Genomic DNA, 25,483 nt, shown 5'->3' with positions numbered 1-25,483 from the left:
AAGCAGACCCTACGATGACAGGCTGAGAGCCCTGGGGCTCTTTAGCCTGGAAAAGCGCAGGCTCAGGGGTGATCTGATGGCCACCTATAAGTTTATCAGGGGTGACCACCAGTATCTGGGGGAACGTTTGTTCACCACAGCACCCCAAGGGATGATGACTAGGTCAAATGGTCATAAACTACTACAAGACCGTTTCAGGCTGGAGATAAGGAAGAATTTCTTTACTGTCCGAGCCCCCAAGGTCTGGAACAGCCTGCCACCGGAGGTGGTTCAAGCGCCGACACTGAACACCTTCAAGAGCAAACTGGATGCTTATCTTGCTGGGATCCTATGACCCCAGCTGACTTCCTGCCCTTTGGGCAGGGGGCTGGACTCAATGATCTTCCGAGGTCCCTTCCAGCCCTAATGTCTATGAAAGATTATCCTCTGCAACCAATATCCACTGTGCAGCATTACAGTGGCAGATTCAAAGCACACGCTTAATCCACCCCAATGATAGGGCTGGTAATGCCAGTTCTGTGCTTTGGTATAACACAGACAAACTTTAAATATACACTAAATTCATTTGAATAGCTATGGCAATTACAGCAGATGGAACACTCCTCATTCCAATGCTAGAAGCTGTAAGGAAATGTGGTGTGGAAACCAACTGTGTCAGATCTTCATCATTTGGGATGTAATTCTCTAGGCCTGTGAAATGAGTGCACAGAAGGCCCAGAATACATGTGCAAATATGACCCCAAATATGATGGTTAAGCAGCATCTTTAAGTTTATATCATGTATGCAGAGACAAACACATATGCACAGCTTTGTAAATATATCTGAACAAGATGCTAAGAAGTAGCCAAGCACACTCCTCTGTCATATGCCAGTAGTAAGTGCAGAATTTGTATACCCGAGTCATCTATCAATGAGAGTAGAGGTCATAGTGGGAAAATGCTGGCAGATTTAAAAGCCATTATTATTAGTTATGGTTTGCACCCTATGGCTTGAGGCTATTATATGAAGAACCCTAAAAGGAAGAAAATCTAATATGCAAGGTGTATCACCACACCCATGAGGGGTAAAATCCATTACTAGCCAAACCATGCATCTGAAATTTATCTGCAAGAGTAAAGTTCTGCCCCGAGATGCTTACACATAGCTGTGATTTCAATGGGAGGTGCCTATACTGCCTGTATTCAAAGGGAAAATTTGTCCCTAAATATGGAGGTCTGCCCTTCTGGTAATTAACAAAGCTACTTAAGGATGGGCTGAAGTGGTACTATAAACTGTATCATCTCATGGAAATATACCTAAAACCATTATTCACTGAATCTTCTCTTAAAGACTTTGATTGCATTATTACAAAATACTTTTCATATAGAGGGCTTGTAACTTTTCAAATTCAAAACTGTCATCTTTCATTTCAAAGCAGAATATTAAGGGCAGGATAGGAAGCAACAACAGTATTGTATATATATCCATCTGAACAATATAATTACTTTTATAGTAGGCTTGAGAGACCTCCTTCATTTGCTTGCTGTTTCTGGAGGCTAGGATTTCTATCAGTGCATTTTCATTAGTCCCAGTGCCCTTAAAAAAACAAACACAAATCAACTCATATAAAATTGATTCTGATTTTGCCTTTTTGAATTCACAGAAGTTATTTGGAGATTAAAATTCATGCTTCAGGAAACTGAAACTAAAAGTCACATATTTAAATAAAAATAGCCAGGTAATATCTAAAATAATGCATCTTCTAATAGTCAAATTTTAGATTATTCAATTTAGACAGGAAGTAAAATCTGTTAAAAAAGATTCAACTGCTATAAGGAGTCATTTAATTCCATAAAAAACCTGATAAATATAGCCAACTGTTTCCCAAGTCTGCACATGAAGGAACACTGTCACTACTGACTTAAGTCAGCTCTGAGAAGGCAAGTTATTCCTGAATTTCAGTGCATTTGCCATTCTCATCTTGGAATTCTTTAGTTCAGATAACCATCCATGCCAAAATTAATCTTTGGTTTTCAACATGAAAAAGAAGCTGGGAGCAGAATGGCACTGAATTTATAACCAAGCGAGGGGCTAGTGGGGGGGCAGGGGTTGGTAGGATCGGAAGGGACCTGAGCAGATCATCAAGTCCGACCCCCTGCCATGAGCAGGAATGAATGCTGGGATCATATGACCCCAGCTAGGTGATTATTTAGCCTCCTTTTGAAGACCCCCAAGGTAGGACTGAGCACCACTTCCCTTGGAAGTTGGTTCCAGATCCTAGCAGCCCTGACTGTGAAGTAGTGCTTCCTGATGTCTAGCCTGAACCTACTCTCAAACAACTTATGGCCATTATTCCCTGTTACTCCGGGAGGTGCTCGGGGGAACAGGGACTCTCCTGTTCCCCGCTAGTCCCCCCTGGTAAGTTTACAGACAGCCACCAGATCCCCTCTCAGACTTTTCTTGTGGAGGCTGAACAAGTTCAGGTCCCGTAGCCTCTCCTCATAGGGCCTGCCCTGCTGCCCCCTGATCATATGAGTGGCCCTCCTTTGAACCCTTGCTATGCTGGCCACATTCCTCCTGAAGTGCAGCACCCAGAACTGGACGCAGTACTCCAACTGCGGCCTGACCAGTGCCGCATAGAGGGGGAGGATCACCTCCTTGGTCCTGCTCGTGATGCATCTGTGGATGCACGACAAGGTGCAGCTAGCCTTACCGACCACTTCCCTACTTTGGCGACCCATGTTCATCTTGGAATCAATAAAGAGTCCAAGATCCTTTTCTGCCTCTGCACTGACGAGAAGGGAGTTCCCCAGCCTGTAGGTATGCTGCTGGTTCTTCCTCCCCAGGTGCAGTACCTTGCACTTGTCAGTATTGAAAACCATCCTGTTCTCATCCGCCCACCCCTGTAACCTGTCCAGGTCCAGTTGTATCCTGTCCCTCCCTTCTAGCGTGCCCATCTCTCCCCGCATGTTAGTGTCGTCCGCGAATTTGAACAAGGTGCTTTTCATCCCCTTGTCCATGTTGCTGATAAAGATGCTGAACAGTATGGGCCCGAGGACTGAGACCTGGGGGACCCCACTGCCCACATCCCTCCAGGTCGAAAGTGACCTGTCCACCACCACTCTCTGGGTGCAGCCCTCTAGCCAATTTGTGACCCATCTGACTGTGTATGCATCAATGCCACAGTCACCTAGTTTTTTAACGAGAAGGGGGTGAGAGACAGTGTCAAAGACCTTCCTAAAATCTAGACAGACTACGCTTACCATGACACCTGCGTCCAAGAATTTTGTGACCTGATTGTAAAAGGCAACCAGGTTGGTCTGACAGGACCTGCCCCTAATGAACCCATGTTGGTTGCCCCTGAGCATAATCTCCCCTGCCAGTCCCTCAACCATGTGCTCCTGGATAATTTTCTCAAAGAGCTTCCCCAGGACCGAGGTAAGACTAACAGGCCTATAGTTCCCTAGGTCCTCCTTCCTCCCTTTTTTGAAAATGGGGACCACATTGGCCCTTTTCCAGTCCTCTGGCACCATGCCAGAGCACCACGAGTGCTCATAAAGCTGTGCCAGGGGCCCCACAATGACCTCTGCTAATTCCCTCAGCATCCTGGGGTGGAGAGGATCTGGACCTGCTGATTTAAACACGTCCAGCCCCACCAGAAGCTCCCTAACTAGGTCCTCTCTGAACCTAGGCCTGGCGGTGCCTCTCCTGAGTCTGTCCAGAATTCCAGTGGGGGAGATTCCTGGTCCCTGCTCAGAAAAATGGAGGCAAAGAATTTGTTAAAGAGGTCAGCTTTTTTGTCTGGTGCAACCACCAGATTGCCAAGCGTGTCCTGCAGGGGCCCCACATTACCTGGTGCCTTCTTTTTACTCCCTATATATTTAAAAAAGAACTTCTTGTTATCTTTGATCCTGGTCGCTAGTCCTAGTTTTGTCTCCGCCTTAGCCTTCCTAACAGCCCCCCTACAGTCTCGAGCAACAGAGGTATAATCCTCCTTGGTGATAGCCCCTCTATTCCACTGGGTGTATGCCTCCTTTTTAGCTTTCAGACGTTCCTGAATGCCTTTGGCTAACATCAAGTTCTCTACTACTGGACTGTACTGTACCACTGTTTCCTCATCTTCTTATAACAGAGGCACTACAAAAATGCCAGAAGCCATGTATTTGATATTTTAATAACAGACTTTTTGATCATACCTATATGATATGTTATACAATAAGGGGTAAATAAAACTGAAAGACTTTCAATTATTTCTTTAAACAAGATGCCTATGTGACAAACAAATGATTTTTTTCCCCTTTGGTCATAATTTTTTGTTTCTTTTTGGAAAGCAATGAAAGGAAAAATGTCAAAGTGTTGTGAAGCATTTAATTTCAGTAAGGGGAGCCTCTTTTCATTTTTTCTTTTTTACTCTCCCCCAACTCAGCTTCCCTGGTTGTGTCTACGTGAGGTGTTTGGCATCTTCACATGTGCCTTTATGGGTGCGTCCAGATGAGGATGCACGTGCCTCTTGCCCCGTCTCAAACCCCTGTGAGGCAGGGCAAGAGGCACATGCAGGAATAACAAAAATGTTCCCTGTGCTGCAACCTTTCAGTACAGGGAGAAAATTAGACCCCTGGATATCCAGGGGTCAAACAAAAACCCGGGGGCAACTGGAGGCTCAGTCCTCCAGAGACGCTCTGGCAGAGCATCTCTGTGATTGGTCTTTTCCCTGGTCCTTAAGCACACTACCTGCCTGCACTGGGCAGGCAGCGCTTCAACCTCCAGGGACCTGGACACATCTTTTGCCAGGTAAGGAGTGGGTTGAGGGGCTGGAGGGGACCTTCCCCAACTCCCCATTCATTCCCCTCACCCCCAGTTCTCTCCTAGCTCGTGGCTCGCTCCCCCCACTCCCCATTCGTTCCCCCCACCCCCTGTTAGTTCTCCCTACCCATTTGTTCCCCAAGCTCCTTGCTGGTTCTCCCAGCCCCCACACACACACCGGCAGTACCAGAGAATGAGCAGGAGGCTGGAGACAGCCCCAGAGACATTCCCCTGCTGTCTCCAACCTCAGGAGAGCAGGAGACAGCAGGGGAATGTCTCTGGGGCTGTCTCCAGTCCCCTGCTCATTCCCCTGCTGTTTCCAGCCTCCTGAGGCTGGAGACAAGCAGGGGATGGAGCAGGAGGCTGGAGACAGCAGGGGAATGTCTCCAGGGCTCTCTCCAGTCCCTTGCTCCTTTCCCTGCTTGTCTCCAGCCTCAGGAGAGCAGGGGACAGCAGGGGAATGTCTCCGGGGCTGTCTCCAGCCTCCTGCTCCCTCCCGAGGCTGGAGACAAGCAGAGGAAGGAGCAGGGGGGCTGCAGACAGCAGGGGAATGTCTTCAGGGCTGTTTCCAGCCTCCTGCTCATTCCTCTGCTGTCTTTAGCCTCCCGAGGCTGGAGAGGAGCAGGGGAAGGAGCGGGAGGCTGGAGACCAGCAGGAAGCTGGAGACAAGCCCCTAGAGACAAGCTGGAGACTTTCCCTGCTTTCTCCAGCTTCCTGCTCATTCTCTGCTACTGCCGATGAGTGTGGAGGGCTTGGGACAGCAAGCGGGGAGCTGCGGGAATGAAAAGGAGATTGGGGAAACAAACTGGGGGCAGGGGGAATGAGTGGGGAGCAGGGGAATGAACAGGGGGCACAGTAAAAACCTGCAGCAATGCATGTACAAACACTGCCCTGGCTGGCTGGGGTACAGGGGTGCTTTAGTGTGGGGGTTGCCTGCCAGCTAGCCTGGCAATCAAGCATCCTCATCCCCCAACCAGCCCCTCTGCAGCATGCTATGCAGGAAGGAGCAGCCCTGGCCTAGCAGGCTGACCCTCTGGCTCAACATGATGCAGTCCTGCAAACACATGCAAACAGTGTACCCAGGAGCAATCTCTGGAATGTATTGCTTCACGTTAATTGTGCATGCCCCCACCAGTGTAAAATGTGACAGACACTAAATATAATTTTTCATTAAGAAAAAGATTATAATTTAAAAATGTCAATGGAAATTCAAATACAGGCAGTCCTTGACTTACAACGTCTCGAGTTACAACATTTTGCACTTACAACTTTTATAAATTGACACCCTGTTTCAACTTTCTGACGTCACTTTCGACTTTACAATGCTTGATTCAACACCATGCCATGCCAGCAAACAAGTTCGCTGCATCGCCCATCTCCCTGGAGAACATCTGTCCAAACTTCCTTGGACACTGCCTTTAAGAAAACAGACTCCAGAAAAACCTGCAGCCAATACTCCTGAGAAGACTCCAGCCAAGAACCCTTCTAAAAGTCCAACCAAGAGCTTTTAAAAAAATCCAGCAAAGTCACCTTAAAGAGTATGGCGGGGGGACTGGACCCGATGATCTCATGGGGTCCCTTCCAGCCCCTAATGTCCATGAAATCTATGAAAAAAGTTTTTCCAAATCAATATGATTGCTATTTACAATATAAATGTATTAATGGAGCTATATTACTCATCTATAATTGACTGAGTACACAACTCTGGGTTATTTTTGGTGAAAATAGAGTATCAGGCCTTGGTTCAGGAACCAACCCCCCCTTTATAACATTGTTTCCTATGGGATAATCGGTTCTGAGTTACAATGCTTCAACTTAAAACATGGTTTTCAGGAAACAATTGTGTCATAAGTCCAAGGACTGCCTGTAATCTATTTCTTTTCTTTCTCTACTAGCTCTAATAAAAAATGAAAATTTTTCTTCTGGACTTACTTTCATGGATTTTTTAAGTTGTTTAGCATCAAATACTGCTGGGGGTGTAACAAGAGCAACCATGACACGCTCCAGATTGCCTGAGAGATCGCTTTTCAAGTCATCTTTCAGGTCCTAAACAAAAAAAAAGAAAAGACTCTGAATGATTATTGCTTTCACAGATCGCATAATCCCAATAGAAATGGTAACCTACAGGAGTCTGGATGTTGCTACTCCAATATTTCTACCCTGTTTCTTTTCAATCATTTCTACTGTTGGAAGCATCTTGCCCCCAGCTGTGCTGCATTTGATGTTCCTTTTTTAATTTAGAAAGTGAATTCTATTCTTTGACTAAGCTATATTGAAAATTAAAGCCATAGATGAAGTGCCTTCAAAATAACCACATACTGTCTATGTGACTTTTAAAAACTACAGAAATGCAGACCTACTGTTTCTGAAGAGAAAACAAAGAAGGCAGAGGATTACACACCAGAGCAGTGAAACGCTGCAATCAGAGGTATCGCAAAAGGGAACTTTTGGCCCCACGCTCTAATACATTTGTTACCTTCTCCAAAATAATTAGCAAAAGTGGCTTTATCTAAAGGATGTAATCCATACTGAAATACTAGCAACATTTTATTTTTGGATCTAGCTTCTCAACACATCCTTCAGCAATGACCTCTGGAAAAGAATTCACATTTTAAAAGACTGTCAGTCAGGGTTTTTCCCTTAGTGTTTGTTTTTATGTGCCGTTACATTCTCATGGAGTTACTTCATTCATTTTCAAATACTGTCTCATAATGAAAGTTAGTTTAGGGTTATTGTATATTAGGGTCATTTTTCTGGACATCGTATAGGTTTATCTTTTAACTGGCCACACAGCTTCTCCAAGTATATACCTTTCCTGATGCTGCCAAGTACTCCTTAGCAATCAGCTGTCGCTGAGCATTTGATCTCTCAGTAAGAATGTCGATCAGGGTTTTCTCATCAGTCCCTAAAAGAAAACATTTTACTTCAAGTTTAAAACCATGACAGCACACCCACCACAGCAGTAAAGATGCATTCAAACAATGAATTGGGAAAGTAATTACATTAATTCATTTTTTTGTCCTTCAGTAAGGGGGCATGTTAGTAAGAGAAATGTTGTCACCGGTTTGTCAATGTGCTCTGGTTGCTATTAAAATTCTCTCCATCATGAACGCTTGCAGAAAGCAAACAAGAAGTTGAAATGGCAGAAGTCACTTTCACATAGACAAGGAGTCTATGAATGAAGTGGTGACTGAATGAAGTGAATTAGCTGTGCTGTGATGGGTTTATGTCCTGCTTACATACACTTGGTAACTAGGAGGACTGGGGCACACTCTCATCCTGAGAAAAGGGAATGATTACAACCCCAGTGACCCTGGTACAGGATAACAGATGTACTTAGGTCTTGTCTCTATGGCTGGAAGCAGACATTGCCTGATGTTTCATTTGTGCTGCCATGCTGATGCTGGTCTGCTTCACTGGGCAAAACACACATCACCTGTTGTCTTGCCCTTGATGGTGCAGGACAAGTGGTGATGTGATCTCCTGGCCTTCCCTGTTCAGCCAGACTTTCTCCTGGTGGTGGGTCTGGCTGAGCAGGGAACCCCAATTTTCCTGCTTATGGAGAGGTACCCAAAGATTCCCTTGCACGCCTCTCTGTAAGCTGAAAAAGCAAGCAGGTGCTCTGGGGCTTGAGGGACCCTCTAGCCTCTAAAGCACTTGCGTGGGGTGGCTGGAGAGTACAGGCAGCTCAGGCTGCCCCTAGTCTCCTGCCAGACAGTTAATAGACATCCAAATCAATCATAAAACAGCAGAATCTGTTACTACTTTCTGTCACGCCACTGATTTTCCTTTGATGTAGTGTGATAAAGGGTAGCAATATCTATTAGCTCACAATTTGTGCCACCATACATTTTTGGTGACACAGATGAGACACCAGGTGACACATGTTCCAAACCATGGAGACAAGACCTAGGTACATCTATTATCTTAGTAACCAAGGGTGACTGTGGTTGTAATCATTCCTCTTTCTCATGATGTGAGCATGCCCCAGTCCTCCTAGTTACCAATTGCATGTAAGCATGACAGTGAATTCTAGCACTTTAAAACAAAGCTATGAAGCCAAAGACAAAAATAATGTGCCTGAATTTCCACACAGGAAGGGAATTTAGCTGCATATTTACCAATTCCTCTGATTGCTTTCCGAATTGCTTCTGCATCTCTGGATGCATTAAAGCTGGGGTAATCTCGGATGGTTCCTCGGTTTCCAACCTAGAGACAAAAACTATATTTTGAGACCTAGTAACAGCAAAAATCCCAACCTCATTTAAAGTCTTAAATTTTATACAACTTGTTTCCATTGCTTCGGATTTTCAGCGTTACAGTTCTAAACTAGCTCTTACTATTTAATTGAGCTCAGAGCTGAGGTGTTAATTTTCCAAATTCTAATTAGTTCTGCTACCAGTTCTTTCTGTAACCTTAGACAAGTTACTCTGCTTTGCTTTCTGTAGGTATACAATAGGAGAGTAATATCTACATTCAATTAATTGCTTCTCTTGCCACGCTTCAAAGAGGTAAAGAACTTCATCTATACAATGCACTGTTACTAAACTATGAAGATACACTGTTTTTTTCCTAACATATTTCTATAGCCAAACTTGTGTCTTAATGGATTCACCAGAGAGGTTGATGCCAATCTGTCCCCTGCATGCTCAGAAGCCTTTTCAAGTACTGACCTCTGAGCCAGATGAGAGGTGGGAAAGCGCATTCACCACTTTTTGTACACAACTGAAAATTCCAGTTTGGTACTAAAACATGCTGAGAGAAAAAGAAGATTGTATATGCTTGGAAACGTGATCAATTAACTGAAATTATATGCCTATTGTTCAGCCTAAACTGTGGCTTCTGAACAGAAGTAGAATACAAATTTTAAGCAACCATAAAAGACTGTATATCAATGCAAATTAGCTTGCAATCAACCATTAATTGAGTTGCTTTCATTTGGTGTCTGGCCATGTCCCCGCCCAGCTGCTGCAGTGGGGATGAGGCAGGGCCTTTGATGGGGGAGCAGCCCCTGTCATAGTGTCAAGGAGTGCAAGCAGGGGGGTCCCTGTGGTGGGGCGGGCAAAGCTGCGGCAGACTACACCAGGGCCCAGAGGGGGCCAGAGCCCCACAAGCACCGCTGCTGTGGTCCACACCAGCTTTTCTCGCCCCGCAGCAGCTTTCCCCACCAGGAAGAGGCTCGTGCTTGGGAAAACCGTGACAAGGGGTGCTGCTGCCTCATGGCTCCAGCAACTGGGTGAGGGCAGAGCCAGCTGCCAGCCAGCAGGGCCCCTTGGGATGGGGACAGGGAGAAGGGTTGTTTCCCTTTCTACCCCCAGGGCACCACAGTGGGGTCTGCCTGTCCCAGCTGCCACAACTTGCTCTGTGCCCAGGGCAAGCAGCAGAATAAGCCCCCTCCTGCCCCCCTCCCTCTAGTGTCCAGCGGAGGGGGCTTACTCCATTGCTTGCCATGGGCACAGAGCGAGTAGTGGTGGCAGTGGCTGGGGTGGACAGACCTCGCTGCAGTGTCCTGGAGGCAGAGCAGTGAATAACCGCACTCCCTGCCCCCACCTAAAGGGTCCTGCTGGTGGCATCTGGCCCTGCCCCCAGCTGGCTGTTGGAGCAGTGAGGGAGGAGCAACTGTGATGGGGGCACAGGGCGCAGTTTCCCCAGGCATAAGCCTCTTCCCGGTGGCAGGTTGCACTGCGGGGCAGGGAAAGCTGCTGCAGAGTGCAGCTGCAGTGGAGCTGGCGGGGGGTGAGGTGGGGGTAGAAATCGGGTCTGGCCCTCTCCAAGCCCCGGTGCTGCTGCGTGCTGTCTGCCACAGCTCTGCCTGCCCCGCAGCAAGGGCCCCCCCATCAGGAAGGGGCTTGTGTTCTCCGACATTGTGACAGGGGCTGCTGCCCCATCTAGGGCCCTGTCCCTCGTCCCTGCAGAGGCCGGGCAGGGGTGTGGCCAGATGCTGACCAGCAGGCCCCTTAGGCAGGGACAGAGACAGAGGTTATTCCCTCTCCCTTTGGTGTCCGGCAGAGGGGACAGGAGGGGGATTATTCTGCTGCTTGCCCCAAGCAGGGAGTGAGCAGTGACGGCGGCAGTCAAGGCAGGCAGACCTGGCTGCGGTCCCCCGGGGATAGAGGGGGTGGAATAACCCCCTTCCCTGCCCACTCTGCCTCAGGGGCCATGGTGGTCCACCGCTGCAGCAGCAATGGTGGACCACCCAGCAGACCTGGTTCAGGTCCCTGTCGGTGGGACAGGGAGGGGGGAATTAAATTCTCCCCTCCCCCCACCCCACCCAGCACAGCTTCCCTGCAGCTGGGGTGCACTCTAGCACTCTTCAGCACTTGACCTGAGCAACTGCAGGCATGTGCCCACAGTTTCTTAGTCCAGAGAGAATGTCTGTACTGTTACAAACCAGTTCAACCTAGGTAGGCTAGACTAACTTGCAATGTTTTAATCAATTCAGGCTATGGCTTTTTGAATGTCTGTCCCTAGCCAATGCGTACATATTGGTTACATACTACACCCTGTTACATTTAACAGTCGTTACTCAAGGTATAGAAAAGCTGTATACAACTTAGTGCTCACACTGTAGCTACTTCCATTCAGTGCTTTATTATCTTAATATTAAAGGTAAATCAGTCACTTTGTCACAAAAAACACAAACCCCAAAACAACCACCCTACCACACACACACACACACACACACAATCACAATCCATTACCATTCAAACACAATATTACAAGTTAATTTTGCAGAAACAACCATAGTTTCTGCAAGGCTGCAGAGATCTCGTCAATCAGTTACAAAGAAATAAAGTAAAAATGCCAGGCTGTGTACTTTAAGTTCCTTTAGAAACACAAGCTAATTGGAGGTGACAAGACTCAGTAGGTAAATATTTTATTTTCAAGCTGCTAGGAAAATCTTGGAGTCAGTGCTTTGTAAAAAGGAAAACGTGAGCAAACTCCCAAATATGACATTGTTCTTTAAAGCATTCATATGAAAAATGCAAAGATAGGATATACATTGTTATTCACTGACATATTATCTGCCTTCCTAACAGCCTTTTCCTCCCTAAATTGACAGTGACCTGTTTTTTCCCTATATTTCATAATGCAATCCAGGCATCATTGAATTATATTAACAATTAGAATTTCACTGTCCCTTGAGTGTTTGATATAATTTAAAATTGACCTATTATTTTGTCTTCATTAAATAAACAGATATTAATATCCAAGCTGTATTATGAAACACTGCATTGGGACATGCTCAATATAAAATTCAAATGCAGTGGGGGTGGAAGGGAATGTTGCAGGTTCACACAAAAATAAGTGGGGCAGGAAGGGAACAGTCCACATTAGAAGTTAAATACTTGTAAGGGTTTGGTTTTCAAATGTAACACTTTTTGGTGAATGCTTTAATTAAGCAACTGCTGATATAATTAAGGGCTGCTATGGATAATTAGAGAGTTGAATACAAAAACTGTTAACATCAGTTTGGATTCAAATACGAACGAAAAAATTATTTGGGTTTGAAAGCTACAGCAATTAACTTCCTTGTCTATGTTTGGTATGTCCTGGAGCACAATTTAATACTAGGTTGTATTGTAACAGACTTGCACAAGTACCACCCTCATGATTGACTCACTCTCCATGCCTTGTTTTAAACAAAAGTTAATAGCATTTCTTGGTGTATAGCAACTGATTTCAAACAGAAGCAAGTTATTCATTACTTATTAATTTACATCTGGTGGATTATAGCCTCCTGACAAAAGGCACAATCCCATTCCGTTATCTTAATACAGTGTGTTGCAATTCTACGCATGCTGCACAAATTCATAATTTGCTTAATCACATAACACAATGAAAACACCAATTTGTTGCCTATTGCTTACACTCTAACAAACATCAGTTATCTGCATATCAGGGAAATGTATACGTGCATAGCATCTTTCAGCTCCACTGTCTATTTTGCAATTAAATGTATTCCCTTTAACTGAAAAAGAAACAGTGGAGAGGAAGCAGCTGTCAAAGGGGTGCTACTAGAAGCCTTGAAAATAATGAGAACCAATTTTATGGCCACTATATGGTCAATTTTATGGCCACTATCTTCCCTCATTTTCAAGGCTTCTAATAACAGTTCCCAAATCTACTATTAGAAGCCTTGAAAATATTGTAAGCTAGTCATTTTTAAGGCTGCTAATACTACAGTGTTGTGTACTTAACCAGCATTGCTTACATCAGGGCTAACCAACTAGCAGCCTGGGGGCTGCATGTGGTCCACGTGATTTTAATATGAGGCTCCTGGGTTCCTACCTGGCTGCTGCTTGCCCATTGCTTTGCTGCTGCTGTAGCCAGGGTTTCTAGATTCAAAGGGCAGGGAGGCGTGGCCCAAAATGCTGGAGGAACCTGCAGTGTATTGCAGCATAGGAGTTGAGATAGGGGCCACCCATTTGTTGCAGCAGTATTGGGGCGTGGCTTCTCATACATATAGTGCAGCAAGTGGTGTATGTGCAGCCTGTGGGCCCGGGTACTTGAATTTTTACAGCCCCTGCTTGTACAGCCCACACCACGTGGGGCATTTGGCCACTTACAAGTTGGACAGCCCTGGCTTACATTAAATTTGGATAAGTGCATATGCTGGCTAAGTGCACAGTTTTTCTTTAGCCCCAACATTGCATGCTTAAGTCTTTATATAAACAAGAAAGATATACTTTGAAATAATAACTGCAGTGGAAAAACTTTGTAGTTCTGAATATTATAAATGTTCCCATTTTCTGATTCTTGAAAATCTGAGGTATGCACTCCACCACTGTACTGATAGGATTGCTTTTTAATAGCACTTTTAAGGTAAGTTGAACACAATGTTCTTTGCTATAATACCTAATAAGTTAATACATTGAATTCCAATGCAAAACATAACAGATTCCTAGAACAATTTCTAAATAGCATCAACATGATTGAACATTAACCCTAGTTACCAACAGCACATTCTTAATTAGAAAAACATGACAAATGGGATGATTTAATATGCATTTAGCACTTGAATATATACAGTGAGAAATTTATTACTCTTAGGTGTTAGACAGTTCTGGAGACCTAAATCCTTTATTTAACCACAGAACATGGACAGCTGTGTTGGGGATGGCAGCAGTGTTCTATTCCAACAATGCTTTTTAGCAGCTTGCACTATTCCAACAATGCTTCTTAGCAACATGGGGGAACTTGCTCAGTGTTTCTGAGCCACTGCTCCCCTGCTGCCAAACTTCTGGATCCACAGGAAGTCCTGCAGGCTGGATCACGTACCCAATCCCAGTGCAAAGAAATGGGTGAGGGTAGCCTGGGCCTCCGAGAGCCATTCACAGTGTGTAGAGGGCAAGAGGGAGTGGTTCTTTCCCCTCCCCCAGACCAATCCTGGTGCGCAGGGCAGGGAGGGGGCAGTGCCAGGCTCCAGGGCTTGATCTGGCCTTCAGACCAGCCCAGCACCTCTCATCTGGCCTGCAGGACCAGAAGGGTGAGCCCAACTGATTTAGACTGATAAGCTTTAAGGGCACAAAATCTATCACATCTGTACAGTACTTAGCATGTTGTGGTCTTGGTCTTATCAGGGATTTGTAGTCATCAGTGTAATGCAAATAACAAAATAAAGAACCAGAAAATATCAACTAATGACTTGCAGCTGAAAGAGGACTGCAGAGGATACTGCCATTCCTCCCTCCGAAGCATTGCTGAAAGACAGCATTAGTCAACATTCTTGGAAGAACTGAACAATGATTGCAGAATGCATAAACAAGATGGGAAATCCATACATACAATCATACTTCATTCTCTTCTTCAGTTATTATTTGAACCATTTAAATTGTTCAAAGAGGCATATTCTAATGGGTGTGGAGCAAAAAATGCAGGCAGCTTATGATCTCAGTCTTTCAGGAATGTTGACTTAGTTCCTCCATTAGAAAGAGTGTTTCCCTGATTCTGTGCCCCTGAGCATTCTAGTACTCAGACCATGTTTGGTCTCAGTGCATTGAAAGAAATAACAAAAGATATTCAAGCCTAGCACATTCTTCAGATTGTTCCTATCACCATTGTAGTACAGCCACAGTTAGCAGAGAATCTGTCCTATTTATATTTTTGGCACATCTCCACTTTAATCAAACAATTCCCTGCTTGTCCTGAGGAAACGTAGTTGAAGAAAAGTAGGAACTAAATCGAGGGAAAGAAACAAATGGGAGTAAACCTGTATTTCATACACAGGGAAGAGTTTCTCTGGCCTACGTGCAGGAAGCAATGTTGAGCCAGTTTCTTTTCCTTCATTTCCCCCATTTTCCAGATAAAAACTAAACAGCCGTCAGTTTACAAGACAAAACATCTTCTATAATGGAAGTCATCTAGATTAGACATCTGATATGAATGCCTACAGGACAAGAAACTGAGGACATGAGTAGAGGCTGGGAGCTCCCAAGGAAGCTAGGAGAAGAAGCCCAACTAACACTGAATGATGCTTATCACAAAGATGTTCAGATAATCCAAGCTAAAGAAACAGTTACATTACAACATGGGAAATGAGAGAGTTACAGGGTTTCCTGTTACTAAGATTTAATTACTTTTACAACATGTGTAATAATTATGTATACTAGTTTATCAATATATTATGAAGCAAGTGAAATACAATTAGAGCTTAGAGAAAAAATGATAAAAGAAATTAAGTATATTTGGTGAGACACTACTCTCCAGTTCTCCTTAACTGTTTTCACACTTCTTTACTATTTTCAAAATTCAGGAAATCACCTACCAGGAATGTATATGAATTAGTAAAACTCTAATGTAGAAGGCTCTGATGCCACAAATGACAGCATACCAGCAGAGTAAAGCATGCAGATGGAGTTATGTTGACTTCTGTGGAGCTCTGTGCAGCTGCAATTCATGTTTGTACTATTAATTCCAGGCAACCTATTATTTCTAAAGTTTCAACTGTTGCAACATTTCCTTATATAAGCTACTTCTATAGAATTATGTATAGGTCCAGCCTGTTGGAGCAATCAACCTGAAAAAAAAATCTTATTAAATCAATTATATTAAAAATCTTATTAGATCAATTAGTTGGTCTAATAAAAGGTATCATTTTGGAACCAAGAGTTCTAGTTTTTTGAATGTCTTATTAAATCAATGCACTTTCAGTATTCTGTGAACAAATACAAAGCTGTTCTACAACCAATTCCTATCTTTACCATACTTACCTCCTTATTACTTATTCAGCTGATTTACAGAGCTGGCTAGGACTTTCAAAGTTACACAACTGCCTATAAACTGCATGTTATTGAGATTCTAGCACTTTCCTCTAAAACACTGAATCAGCTAAGATCACAGATGAGACCCTTATTTAAATGTAGCGGGACAATGCCTATGTTCAAGAACCATGACCATCTGAAATTATGTCATCCTTAGAGAAACAGTTATTTGTATGTATGGTATCATATATATTTACATATCATGCATGTTTTATCAAACACATTTTGGTTAAAAGAGAAGTTAAAAACCCATTGCAAAATCTGGACTCCTAAATATGGATATTTTGACACAGAAGGTGGGCATGCAGTAAGCAAGGAAGTTGGCATGACTTATCAGCAAAGGCAATCACTAGTCAGGGATTATATGCAGAATTGTGACTGGGACGGACAAAGCTGCACCGTGAAAAGTGGTTACTTCACAGCCATCTGACTCATGCTGTCAGCAGCATTTCCTCATAGTGGAAAATTTACCCATGTTTCAATACAGCAAATCTCAGAAACCTGGAGTCCAGTCCCTGTTCTTATTTGTGTGTCTGCCACCTTAGTACCCATGTCCAGCCTCTGACTTCTGGCTTGCTGCAGACTAGCCCTGGCCCTGGCAGCCTGATCTGTGAATTTCTGACCCTGGTATAATTTGTGGCTCCCTATTCCAGCCAGTTTATGGCTTCTTGGCTTTGGCTTGTACCTGACCATCATTCTGCCTTCCAAGTCCTGACCACAACTTCTGCATCTGGACTTGGGTTGTGACCCCATCCTGTCTCTAGAGAGAGGTTTTTAATCCTGGATCTACCCACCAGACCTAACTGCCCACGTTCCAGTCCTGATAGTGGCAAACTACATTGTTCTTATGTTGCTAAAACAGCCTGGAAGATAGCAACAGGAACTCTGCATCGAGTCCAAAGAGAGGGGATCGGAGCAAAGCCTGAAAAAAATCCCAGGAAAGGGCAGTTCCTGTTTCAGAGCTGCAAAAAGCTACAGCTATGTTGGGAACAGTCAGAAACAAGAGCCAGTGGACAGAGAGAAGCTTAGGGTCACAGGTTGTAAATAGCATATTAGTCAAGGAGAAGCTTTGAACCTACATTTACCTACAGACTTCTGGGACTTTGAAGGCAGCACACCTCCTCTTAGGATTTCATAGCTGTTTACTGTTCCTTTCCTGATAGTTGGTGTCCCTGTTGCAAAAATCATATGCTTTCTTTTCACTTTACAGCTAACAGGATGAGATCAAAGTAGCTGCATTCAAGGCATATTCATCTGGGAGGTAAAGCAGTCAGGAAAACTGGATAAACCAGTAGCCTGGCAAGCTTCTGTTTTCATATACTTTCTCCACACCACATGACCAGATAACCTCAGTAGAGAAGTGGTCAAAGGTGAAGTCCAGGGCAAGTAGCATCAACTTTGGGTTGCCTCCAAAACACAAATGTGCTCTCTGTAACATCAGTTCCTGGACTGCCGCACACTTGAATGGCTCAAACGTGTTCCTTTCCAAGATGCATTCTAGATTGCTGCCCAACATGTCCCGCCATGGTGCTTTCTCTCTCAATAGTTCCTTCTGATACTGAGGAGTGCCAGCTTGAATTCCTTGCTGTCTGACACACATCCTGATTCTGCTCCATTTAAGCAAATCACATCTTGGTACAAGATAGTGTCATTTCCATGTGCATTCATGCCCTAATAAAACTTTCCATCCCCTAATGAAACTTCTGGCTGCTACAACTACTCAGCAGTTCTTACCCCTCCAGTTCTTCCCTGGCAATTCCCTCTCCTCATAATGCATGGATGTTACTGTAATAGAAGTAAAAGGCAACTCATTTTCACATAACTTGTGATATAGAAGTAAAAAAAAACCCCAACACTTCTGGTTGCACATACAGGGTGTGTCTATACATGCAATTAATGCAGATCTGTTTGAACGTGCATGCAGGAGCAAAAAACTCTGGAGCAAATTGCCCTGGGTTGGCTGCTCCCCCATCTCTACGAGCTGCAAAGTGGCTAGCTGGGGTGCAGGGTGCCTTAGTGTGGGGGCTGCTGGCTGGCTAACCGTGTGTTGAGGCACCCTTTGCCCCAGCCAGCCAGGGGAGCATCTACACGTGTACTGCTCCACACAAAAAACTTTGCAGGGTACTACTTGTATTTGATAAGACTACCCTGTTGTGGAGTTTATTATGTAGTTTCATGCCTGCTAATAGGGGCGCATGTGTAGGTGTCAAAATGTTTACTGCACAGTTAATCGGTCAACTGCGCACTGTCTTGTGTAGATGTGCCCACAGTGTACCCCAACTAGGTGCACAGCCTCCAGACTACAAATCCTACCCACTGACCTGAGCTTTATGTCAACAATGCTCATCAAACTACAGAAACAGAATGGGTTCAGCTTTTCAACTCAGCAATGCTCCTCACCTTGTTTCTTAGGTCACTTTATGCCTCTAAGAACAGTCTTGTAATTGGCTGGCCCTTGTCAGTCCACGGCCACTTTGAAGTCTTGAAATAAAGAACTCCAAAAGTTTCACCAATTACATGGTTAAAGAATTCCAATCACATTACTGATTGGAGGCTGGGGCCAAAGAGTTCCTATGCATTTAACCAACATGCAAATAAACAATGCTGTCATAATATATTAGATAAAAAAACCCCCTGAGATTAGCATCTTACTGTGCACATAAGTGAGTGCATGTTAGAAACTAGCATCAGTAATAGCAGGTTACAATGCATTACATATGACAGTGAACACTAATAGACAGACTGTGTTATGACAAGAACAAATGATCAGTCTGAACAAAATACTTAGGGAGTTTAGATTTTCATGTGTTTCATGTGCAAAAGGACCGGGAGATCATAGGATAATGGATGAGAGAGATCTGAAGAAAGACAGAAAAGTCACTTAAGTGAAAAACTGTTTTAGATGAGAAAGATAAGACAGAAGGTTCCCCTGGCTGCCATGGAGGAACAGAGAGGTGAAAGTCTGTTTTGATTCTATGAACAAACCTCCCATATCACAATGCTTCGCCTCTTTGAGTGTGCTAATGAGGCTTCCAGATGTCATGCGTGCACCCATCTACCCTCACTGAACAAGTGAGCAATGCTATTTTGCATTGGGCATGCAACTTGTAGGTGGCAACAACAACAGAGATGTTTTCAGGATCTGGACTTTCTTAAAGCTTAGACTGTTTGAATTCAAATTTTGGTTAGCCCTTCAAATCTATTAATGATGTTGACTAGATATGTAATAAGAACATACAGTTATGACAGTGATTTTCAATCTGTTAAGAATCGAGGTTCCTCTTGGAATGCCAGCTCTTAGTTTTCACTCTTTTTTGACTACGGAAAAATAATAGAGCGGCAATTCTATTGCCAGGATCTCAGAAATACCACAACAGGTCAAAATGGTTTTAACATATCGGTTCCTATGTAAAAACTCCGGGTTTGCACACCTAACGGTGCTAACTTTGTGCAACACCCCACAGCACCCTTGAAAGGATATTAAGGCACCCATGAGTGTTATGGCACCCTGGTTGAGAATCACTGGATTATGAGATGATCTTAGAAAGACAAGAGGAGAGGTGGTTACCCAAGTTAGTGTGAAGTCAGGCAGAAGGAAAGGCAGGGTGGCATCTTACAGCAGCGATTCTCAACCTTTTTGGATGTGAGGCACCCCTCCATAACATTTGTTAATTGAGGAGCACCCCATTTCAAAAACTAATTTATTTATTATAACACTTATCTGCTTGAAGCAGGGCTGGAGAGGAGAAGCAGCAGCAACCAGGGAAGTGCCTGTGCTGCAGTGAGAGGGGGAGGAGGAGTAGCTGGAAGGGAAGAGCCTGTACTTATCGCACTTATTCCCCCTCTCCCCATGGCATCCTTCAAAGGCAGTGCCTTAGAGACTAACTAGTTCAGAGACGTGTGAGCTTTTTAAGGCAACAACTTACTGCATATCCAGCACATCTACATGTGCCCCAGTGGTGCAGTTGTTACTGCACCGTCATTTAGTACTTGCTTTAGGACGGCTTAAATGTGCTTTAGTGCTTGCTTAAATGATGGCTCAGTAACAGCCTTTATTGTGCTGACCCAGCTGAACATGGTTATTTTTAGCAGCTATGTCGCCATAGCGATGCACTATAGTGAGGTAGTTTGTCACTGCAGCGATGTAGCATTGGCGTCAGTGACTGAAGAGACCCCCACCACACTAAGTATTCCTTGTTGCAGAAAACATTTTGTGTAATAAATAATACTTCTTAAAAAGAATAGTAATTATAATACCATCTAACTCTCATACAGCACATTTCTTCAGTTTTCCCATGGCACTTTACAACGGAAGTGAGTATCCTAAGCTGGAGAAACTGAGATGCAGAAGGGTAAAGGGACTGGCCAATGTGGGAAGTACCCCAAGTCCCTGTCCCACTCTCCATCCACTAGGGCACAATGCTTTTCAGGAGGGTCTTTTTGTTCTATATAGTCTTATTAAGCAACACCCATCTTATTCCAAAACTTGTCACTTACTCCTTTTCTCTAATCTTTTATTTACACAAGCTACATGCAAGTTTCCACATGCAGGTTTTCCATGCCAGTGTTGGGAGGAGAGATGCACACCATTTCTTGTTTATTAGGCAAAGGGAGATAAACACTCCACCTCCTCAATCCACTCATATTTAGAAATATTTTCCCTTTACTTGAAGAACTATCTAGTTTTTCAGCCAGAGCCTTGACCAAAACATTTTGTTTTCTCCTGGCTGAGAGAACCACACCTAACCCACTTTTCTTTCCTCTGTATGACTTTTCAGAATATTTTTTAAGCTTTCTTCTTTGTCAATATTTGCTGAAGGAGAAGCAGGACATAAGAGTTCTTTGTTTTCTTTCCAAGACATGCAGAAGTTTGCTTGTTTGAAAAAAAAAAAAAAAAAAAACTCTGCCTACCTTGGCTTTTATGAATATATGCTCTTTTTCCATTTGCATACGTATCACTCATTCATATCTGTACAAAATGTATGCTACTGAACTCTTTCAGCCCAAAATGTAATTTTTAAAACCAAACAGTAGGGACACGTGGGAATTAAGAGTCCAGGCCTCTGTTTTACGTAACTCTGCTCTATATAGATTTTTGAACCACTCTGATCTCCAAACAGGGCTCGTGTGCATTGGTTTGGTAGGTGACATAACCCATTAGGCTTTGCCCCACTTAGAAACATTACAGAGCCATTCATTTGATGACATGACACTTCAGTGTTCCACACACAGTCTTCAAGCACAAGCAAGATTTCAGGAACTGCATCCACATTTCACTGAATGCAATTGACCAGAGCAACAACTGAAGGGCCCTTTAAACACATATGGATGATGAAGGCAATGTGAACCATTTTAAACTGGAACAGGCCTGTCCTAGTCCAGAGAGGCCGCGTAAGACAAATGTTTGCTCCTACAAGGTCTAATCAGAAAGGCACCTAAGCTGGGACATACTACGGAGATTTAATGCACAAAGTGAAACTGCACGGTATGATGTATAGAGAAATAGAGAGATCCTTCCACTGTTCTTATAGCTAAATCACACACTGGAAAAGTGAGACTTTCTTAAGGTTGCACTGAATCAAAGTTAGGATCAGGAATGAACCTAGAAATCCTGATTCCAAATCGCCTGCTCCAAATAATTTGCAAGCAAAAATAGGTATTTTGTTCGAAAGATTTTTGCATCAGTTATGTTTCATGAGAGGGATAGGTATCGGAGACTGGAAATAAAAAAGAAGATGAAGTATACATCTAGGTAAAAAATGGAACCCCGTCTGAAGCTCCTCAATCCATATTTAGGTGACTAAATAATTTTTCAAAAGAGTAAGCACTCATCCACTTTCACTGAGTTTCTAATGGCTCTCTGGGTAGATCTACAAGACAATCAGGAATGTGATGCAACTTATGCAGACCTACCCAAGCTAGCTTGACTTCAGCTTACCCAGGTGCAAATAGTAAAGAAGCTATGATAGCCTGGGCTTCAGTCCACAAGTACATACCTAAGTCCTGAGTAGACTTCAGCTGCCCACGCTGCTGTCAGTAGTTAAAGTAAGTTTTGGTATAGGTACACACGCCCACTTTCTCCAGCTCTAAAACGGATGTAGCCACTATCAGTTTAAAAAGCTTCACCTTTGTTCTTTTTGATTGTAATACTTTTTGAAGAAAGTTTACTTATTTTTAAAAGCAAAGGTCTCTAGAAAGTCCTGTGATTTTTAGAATTATTTATTTTTCCTGCTCACCCAAACTGATGCCATGATTTGTTTGTCTCACTGCAAGCCTGAAAAGAAAAAGATATCTCAATTTAGGATGCTGTGTTAAGTTACTAATAATAAAAAGTACTAAAAACAATCAGCTTTCTAATATTTAAAACAGTATTGTGGCAAAATGCTCTTTAAAAGTACCTTTTACTGAATGTTCAGTACAAATTTACAAAAATAAAGAAAAATGAATTAAGCTGTCTCAGGAAAATAAGCAGCAGCTTCCTTGAGATTTGTGTTATAATCTGTGTAGTGCCAAAGTACAAACCTGTTATATGGTTTTGGAGTCGTAAGGCAGATCTTTAAATGGATTTTCTATCTGGCACACATATTGTTTAAACAAACTGGCTCAGCTCAATGTTTTGTTTAAAAAAAATCCTCCTACCCTTCCTGATATTATGGAAACAAAAGAACTTGTCAGCTTCCTAACAGCCGGCTAACTACTTATTTTTTGTTGCTAAAGCAGAATCTGTGCACTCTCCACACTACCTGCTAAATCAAAAGGGATAGTCAGGATTATGAATACTGTTTCACCTCCCCCTGTGAACTGAATTTCCAGTGTTTAAGTGTTTACAAAATAGTTTAGAATAGTTCATCTGTTTTAATGACTGCATCTTCGTGGTCCAGATCAAAACAGTCTGTATAGTCCATTAACACAAAGTGTTTACTGAACACCTCATATTATTATTTTGTACTGTTAGGAAAGCCTTATCATAACATCCACTGGCTGGAACCCATGGACATTAATCAGCTTGGTTGTGCTAATACTGAGCATTAGAAAACCAAATGACAAATGCTATCACCTAGGGGAATCCTGCCTAGAGGGTGACCTCCATGCAGGCCCTGTACATCACTCAACTGTGCTTGCACATAAAACTGAATATTCCAACAACTCTCAAGTTGGCAAGTCAGTTGTAGGATCAGGCCTGGCAGAAACACACGTTGTTAGTAATACTGGGAGACTGGTCGATCACAAAGTACTGGCTTTTCTTCCTTATTTCCAGCTGCTGAATCATAAGCTAAAAATCATCTTGAACCCTTTCCTAGCCTTTTTTCACCTAAGCAACCACTGTTTTGTCTATTCACTTGACAACAGAAGGGTGCATGGTTCAGAGGACATTTTTTTCCTCTCTCCCTCTCTCAAGATGTAGTCCATGCATATCTTGTGGCTGTAGTGCAGAGGATAGGACTAAGAGCAATGGACTAAAACTGCAGCAGGGGAAATTTAGGCTGGAGATTAGGAGGAACTTTCTGACTGCGAGTGAGGGTAGTCAGGCATTGGAAGAGGCTGCCTAGAGATGTGGTGGAATCTCCATCCTGGGAAACTTTCAAAAGCAGGCGAGACAGACACTTGGCTGAGGTGGTTTATTTAGTGGATGATCCTGCCTTGAACAGGAGGCAGGAAAATGTGATTGGATGAGGTCCCTTCCAGCCCTGCTTTCTGATGAGCCTATGCAGTTCAAGTATTTGACTGCCCACAAATTACATTTTTTGTACAGTGCCCAGGTGAGGTTTAAAGACACCTGAGAAGCAAACACGGTAACCAATAAATAAATAAATAACAGTTTAAAGAATTCTTTCCAGTTTTATCATCCAGCATATTATGTTTCCCCATGAAAAATAATACGTTTCCCCACAAAAAACATTATCACTATGAATATTAATAATGATAATAATAATGAGCTTCATATGGAACTTGCTCTCAAATTCATGCCAGGAAAGATGCCAATGCACATCACTAATATCATTAATATTAATAACTGTATTGATGATTCTCATTATACCATTATTTATTATTACAACTATTAACAATAATACTAATGATAATAGTAATAACAGTAATTGTTATTGTTGTTGTTATCATTATTATGATGGTTATCATTATGCCATTATTTATAATGATTACTATCCTATGATTAATAATAATACTAATGACGATGACCATTATTATGATACCATTATTTATTATTATTAATACTAGTATTAATAATACTACTAATAAATAATCGTAATTATTATTGTTGTTGTTCTTATGATCGTTACATTGATGATATCATTATTTATCGTGATTACTATGTTATTGTTATTAATAATAATGCTGCTGATGATTAGTATTATTACTGACTGAATCCCCCAGAGGGTCGAACTGTTGTTTCCCTTTTATGCAGAAAGTAAAAGCAGAAAGTGGAAACATCTGAGCACAGCAGGGGCGTGGGCGGGCACCGGATCGGCAGCGAAGGGGGCTGGGAGGGGGCTCAGGGCGTCACCTGGTCCCACCCCCTGTTCCAAGCAGGACCAGCCCCAAGTCTCTCACCCCGGGCAGGCAGTGCCCCCAGCCCTGGCACAGCAAGCGCCCCTCGGCCCGGCAGAGACCCCGTGCGAGCTCCGGCTCTGGGGCTGCCCCGCGCTCGACCTACCTGGGCTCCGGCGCGGCGGCTCCGCTCCTCCTGCCCCGCGGGAAGCCCGAGCCCACGCCCAGCCCGCGGGACACGTGTGTCCGCCCCGCCCAGCCCCTGGGAGGCGCCGGCACCCCAGGGCTTCTGTCTCCACGCAGCAGGGCGGGAAGGGACCGGCCCAGGGCGGGAGCTGCTAAGTGTGTGTGGTAACCCCGGCCTCATCGCCCTGGTCCTGCTGCGCCAAGAGTCAAGCCCCTGTCACGGGCCTGTGGCACTGGCCAAGCTGGCGCGGGACCCAGCGAGGGTCAGGGGTCCCAGAGAGCGGCATACCCCAGTGCGCCAGGAAGTCCCGGAGATGGGCAGGCCCGGGGGGGGGGGGGGGGGAGCCTACCCTGATTGGCCCAGAGGGCACAGCAGGACATTTAAAGGAGATGCCGGATGAGGGCTCCCTCAGTGCGGGGAGGAACCAGCTGAGGCAGGAGCTGGATTATCTGGGGGGAAAAGGAAGACCCAGGCCACCGAACCAAGGCCTGACCAGAGTTGAATGTAGATCCAAACTGCACCTGCAAAAGATAAGTAAAGAGGATGCCAGGGCTGTGAGGGTCACACCAGCCACCTTAGAGATGGGGCAAGGAGGGGGACACTTCCCAGACAGCTGGCAGAGACTGGCCAATGAAGGGATGGGCAGGCCTCAGTGGGGATGCTGGAGTTAGAGTCAAGCCAAGGCAAGAGCAGGCAAAGGAGAGATTTGCCCAGTAAGCCCAAGTAAGAGTAGGGGAAGAGCGT

General features: G+C 44.0%; 1 protein-coding gene across 2 annotated transcripts in view; it reads right to left on the bottom strand.

Annotated features, from left to right (window-relative positions):
• The window catches only part of ANXA3 (annexin A3), a 44,419-nt gene extending 19,400 nt beyond the window's left edge, over positions 1 to 25,019 (bottom strand). The window contains exons 1-6 of one of the 2 annotated variants that reach the window (XM_014597305.3): positions 24,719 to 24,808; positions 22,284 to 22,321; positions 8,905 to 8,992; positions 7,594 to 7,688; positions 6,716 to 6,829; positions 1,486 to 1,576 (exon numbers count right to left, since the gene is read on the bottom strand). In XM_014597305.3, coding sequence (XP_014452791.1) covers positions 1,486 to 1,576; positions 6,716 to 6,829; positions 7,594 to 7,688; positions 8,905 to 8,992; positions 22,284 to 22,298 — 403 coding nt within the window. In that variant the 5' untranslated portion in view covers positions 22,299 to 22,321; positions 24,719 to 24,808. Of the gene's footprint in view, positions 1 to 1,485; positions 1,577 to 6,715; positions 6,830 to 7,593; positions 7,689 to 8,904; positions 8,993 to 22,283; positions 22,322 to 24,718 lie in introns of both variants that reach the window. The other variant, XM_019498197.2, reaches the window with a different exon arrangement.
• Between the last annotated feature and the right edge of the window lie 464 nt (positions 25,020 to 25,483).

The sequence above is a fragment of the Alligator mississippiensis genome, chromosome 2, assembly GCF_030867095.1.
Source record: "Alligator mississippiensis isolate rAllMis1 chromosome 2, rAllMis1, whole genome shotgun sequence".
In the NCBI taxonomy this organism is placed as follows: domain Eukaryota; kingdom Metazoa; phylum Chordata; order Crocodylia; family Alligatoridae; genus Alligator; species Alligator mississippiensis.
This window is presented reverse-complemented; position numbering and strand designations above follow the sequence as displayed.